Source organism: Numida meleagris, unplaced genomic scaffold (genome assembly GCF_002078875.1).
Source record: "Numida meleagris isolate 19003 breed g44 Domestic line unplaced genomic scaffold, NumMel1.0 unplaced_Scaffold383, whole genome shotgun sequence".
Taxonomy (NCBI): domain Eukaryota; kingdom Metazoa; phylum Chordata; class Aves; order Galliformes; family Numididae; genus Numida; species Numida meleagris.
This window is the reverse complement of record NW_018364606.1, coordinates 22229-26123: the sequence shown is the minus strand read 5'-3', so window position 1 is coordinate 26123 and position 3895 is coordinate 22229. Positions and strand designations below refer to the sequence as shown.

Here is a 3895-nt window from a genome sequence, read left to right as displayed (position 1 = left end):
TTTTTTTTTTTACCAAATCTTCATTGGAGTAGCTAGGTTTTGTGCGGTCTCTGTTTGTTTTTTTGTTTGTTTGTTTTTGGGTTTTTTGTTTTTTTTTGATGGCTTTGTCCTAGGAGAACTTCCTCTGAGCATGTGTACAAACCAGCGGCCTGGCGAAGGAAATCTCTCTCTCTTTTCCCCCCGACAAATTTTCTCTATTTAACGGAGATGCGGTTCGTCCCCTCAGCCTGGAGCCAGCGGAAGTTCCCTTGCAGGGCGTTCGTTTCTGCGGTGTGCGCTGTGCGGTTCTGCATCATCTCGGTTGTGACTGTCATCTTCCTCCCCTCCGTGTTTTAATGCGGAGCGAAAAACTTTTCAGTGGTGTTCGACGTTGTGTTGTTTGTAAAAGGAAAAAAAAAAAAAATGCTTTCACTTCGAGGCGGATGTTCAGGTGGGGTGGAGATAAAGGACTGCCTGCGACTACCCCGACTCTGCCTTCATTGGGGAACGCGGAGCTGGGAGGAGGTGGAGGCTCAGCACCACCCTGCCCATCCCTGAAGCTGCCGTCATTGCTGTCACCTGGAGCGCAGATCAGCCCCCTGGAATGAGGGAGGAGCAGATTTATCCCCATTCTGTGGCTCTGGGATCGTTCAGGACCCTTCCAGCATAACCCATTCTTTGACCTTTAAGGACCCTTCCAGCCCAACAACCCCTTCTGATTCCACGGCTCTGTGATTTTTCAGACCCTTCCAACCATGCCAGGATTCCATCATCTCTAAGGTCCCACCCAACCCAACTCATTCTCTGCTACGATTCTCAAGGACCCTTCCAACCCTTTGCGGGTGGGACATGACACACATGTACCATCAGCAAGAAAGAAGGGCTCAGCCCACAATTAAATCTCTCCTTGCCTAATTAGGGCATCGCTGCAGGCTGCCCTTAAGGTTTGAGGCTTTGCAGGTGAAACCTTGCTCCTTTCATGCACCGAATATTGCTGAGGTTCATGTTACAAGCCAACACCTTGGAGGATATTCTGTGATACTCGTTTTCCCTCAGATCACCTCATTTCCTCCTATTTCCTCTTTTTTCCCTCATTTTCCCTTCATAACTCCTTTTTTTTGGTCACATTTCCCTCTCTTCTCGTCATTTTCTCCTTTGTCTCATGCTCTCCTTATACCCTCCCGCTTTTCCCACATATTTCCTCCCTTTTCTCCTCTTTCCTCACCTCTTCCCTTTTTCCTTCACATTTCCTCCTTTTTTCCTCATTTATTTTCGTTTTCCTCCTCTCTCCTTATTTCTCCCCATTTTCCCCTCACTTTTCCTTCACTTTCCCCTCAACTTTCCTCATTTTCTCTTCCTGTTTCCTCACCTTTCTCCATTTTTCCTACTCATTTCCTCATTCTTCCTTATTTTTCCCTCATATTTTTCTCTTCCCCCTCACATTTCTTCACTTTGCCCATTTTCCCTTCCTTTTCCTTCACTTTTCCCCTCAACTTTCTCCATTTTCCTACTCATTTTCCCTCATTTTCCCCTTCCCTTTCCCCACTTTTTTCCGAATTCCACTTTCCCTGTTAATCGCAGCCCAGAGCAATGAGAACGCAGTGCAGGGAGAGGATGACTGCTCTGCCCCTGGGGTCAGGGGTCAGAGGTCACTGTGCTGCCTCAGGGCCGCGCAGCAGGAGCAGGCCCCGGTTCCATGGCAACCGCTGCTTCCGGCGCCGCCGCCCAATCAGGGATGGACACAGACATGATTGACAGTATAGAGGCTGACCAAGGAGAGAGCGGGGCCTGCTGCAATTCACCAATAGGATTGGGGGTTGGGCCCGGGGCGGGGCGGCGAGGCCCAATGGGAGCTGCGGAAATGCCGCGCCTCTCGGAGCGCTCAGCCAATAGCGCTGTCGGTGGGCGGTGCTTTGGCATACAGCCAATCGGTGCCTTCTGTGGGCGGGCCTAACGGCACGGTAGCAGCCAATGGGCGGTGGGCACGGTGCGCCTGCGTAGTGCGCGCTCGAGCGGCGGAGAGGAGCGGAGCCTCTGCGCTGAGGCGGAGCGCGACATGGAGCCGGGATACAGCGGTACGTGCGGGCCGGGGACTGCGAGGGGCGACCGGGCCCTCCCCGGTACTTCTCGGGGCCTTTCCGGTCCCGCGGGGCCTCCTCGCAGCATCACCAACGGTTAAATCCAAGGGGAGACGTTGTGCCCGCCCTCTGTGAGGGGGCGCCGCAGCCCATTGGCTGGGCGGAGTGTCGCTCCGCGTGAGGCGGCCGCTGATTGGCTGTTGGGTTGTGAGGCTCCGGGAGTTGGGGGGGGTGGGGCGAGGATAAGGGAAAAAAACGGGGAGGGCCGGGGGGGGGGGGGGAATCCGGTGTCCCCCCCCATTGTGGGTTCCCCTCGTCGTGGTGGTGTTTTGGTGGGGGACGGAGGGGAAGCGGAGCGGGGCCCGGTGCTGAAGGCGCCTCAAAATGGCGGCGGAGCGGCCACGCCCCATCGGATCCCCCCACCCCTTTAAAAAAACACGGAGAGGCGGACGGGGGGGGGAGGGGCGGGGGTCCGGGAAGTTGGGGGAGGGGGGTGGGATTCATCGCGGTCCTCAGTGCCCGATGGGGCCTTGTAAACTGGAAAAAGGGGACATGTATATGGGCAGAGAGTGGTGGGACGAGGGAGAACGGCGTTAAGCTCAAAGAGCGGGGATTTAGGTCTGATGTGAGGAGGGAAGGTCTTATTACCTTCAAGGACCTTTCCAGCCCTGCTCGTTCCGTGGTTCTTTGATCTTTAAGGGCCCTTCCAACCCAACCGTTCTGTTGTTCCATGGTTCTCTGATCTTGAGGACCCTTTAATCCCAGCCATTCTGGGACTGTATGGTTTTATGACCTGCAAGGACCTTTCCAGCCCACTCTGAGGTTCTGTGATCTTTAAGGACCCTTCCAACCTAAGTTACGCTGTGATTCTGCGGTTCTGTGATCTTCAAAGACCCTTCCAACCCAACACATTATGTGGTTCTTTAATCTTTAAGGACAATACAACCCATTCTGTAGTTCTCTGATCTTCAAGGACCTTTCCAATCCAACCTTTCTGTGATTCCATCTTTCTGAGATCTTTAAGGCCCCTTCCAATCCAGCCTATTCTTTAGTTCTCTGATCTTCAAGGCCCCTTCCAACCCACCTAGTCCACAGTTCTCTGATCTTCAAGGACCTTTCCAACCCAACCATTCTGTGTTTCCATCTTTCTGGGATCTTTAAGGCCCCTTCCAACCCAACCTATTCTGTGGTTCTCTAATTTTCAAGGACCTTTCTAACCCAACCTTTTTGTGTTTACATTGTTCTGGGATCATTAAGGCCCCTTCCAACCCCATCTATTTTGTAGTTCTCTGATCTTCGAGGACCCTCCCAACCCAACCTTTCTGTGATTCCATCTTTCTGGGATCTTTAAGGCCCCTTCCAACCCAACCTATTCTGTCAGTCTCTGGTCTTCAAGGACCTTTCCAACCCTACCCAACCTATTCTGTCATTCTGTGATCTTCAAGGCCCCTTCCAACCCACCTAGTCCACAGTTCTCTGATCTTCAAGGACCTTTCCAACCCAACCATTCTGTGATTTCATCTTTCTGGGATCTTTAAGGCCCCTTCCAACCCAACCTATTCTGTGGTTCTCTGATCTTCAAGGACCTTTCCAACCCAATACCACCCATTCTGTGGTTCTCTGATATTTAAGGCGCCTTCCAGCCCAACCAGTCCACAGTTCTCTGATCTTCAAGGACCTTTCCAACCCAACCATTCTGTGATTCCATCTTTCTGGGATCTTTAAGGCCTCTTCCAATCCAACCTATTCTGTGGTTCTCTGATCTTCAAGGACCTTTCCAACCCAACCTTTCTGTGTTTCCATTGTTCTGGGATCACTAAGGCCCCTTCCAACGCCAT

The 3895-nt window shown here is 52.5% G+C and overlaps 1 protein-coding gene across 1 annotated transcript in view; it reads left to right on the top strand.

The window, feature by feature from the left end:
* Nucleotides 1–1906: 1906 nt before the first annotated feature.
* The window catches only part of AKAP8 (A-kinase anchoring protein 8), a 20140-nt gene continuing 18151 nt past the window's right edge, over nucleotides 1907–3895 (top strand). The window contains exon 1 of the mRNA XM_021383380.1: nucleotides 1907–2054. Coding sequence (XP_021239055.1) covers nucleotides 2036–2054 — 19 coding nt within the window. The 5' untranslated portion in view covers nucleotides 1907–2035. The remainder of the gene's footprint in view (nucleotides 2055–3895) is intronic.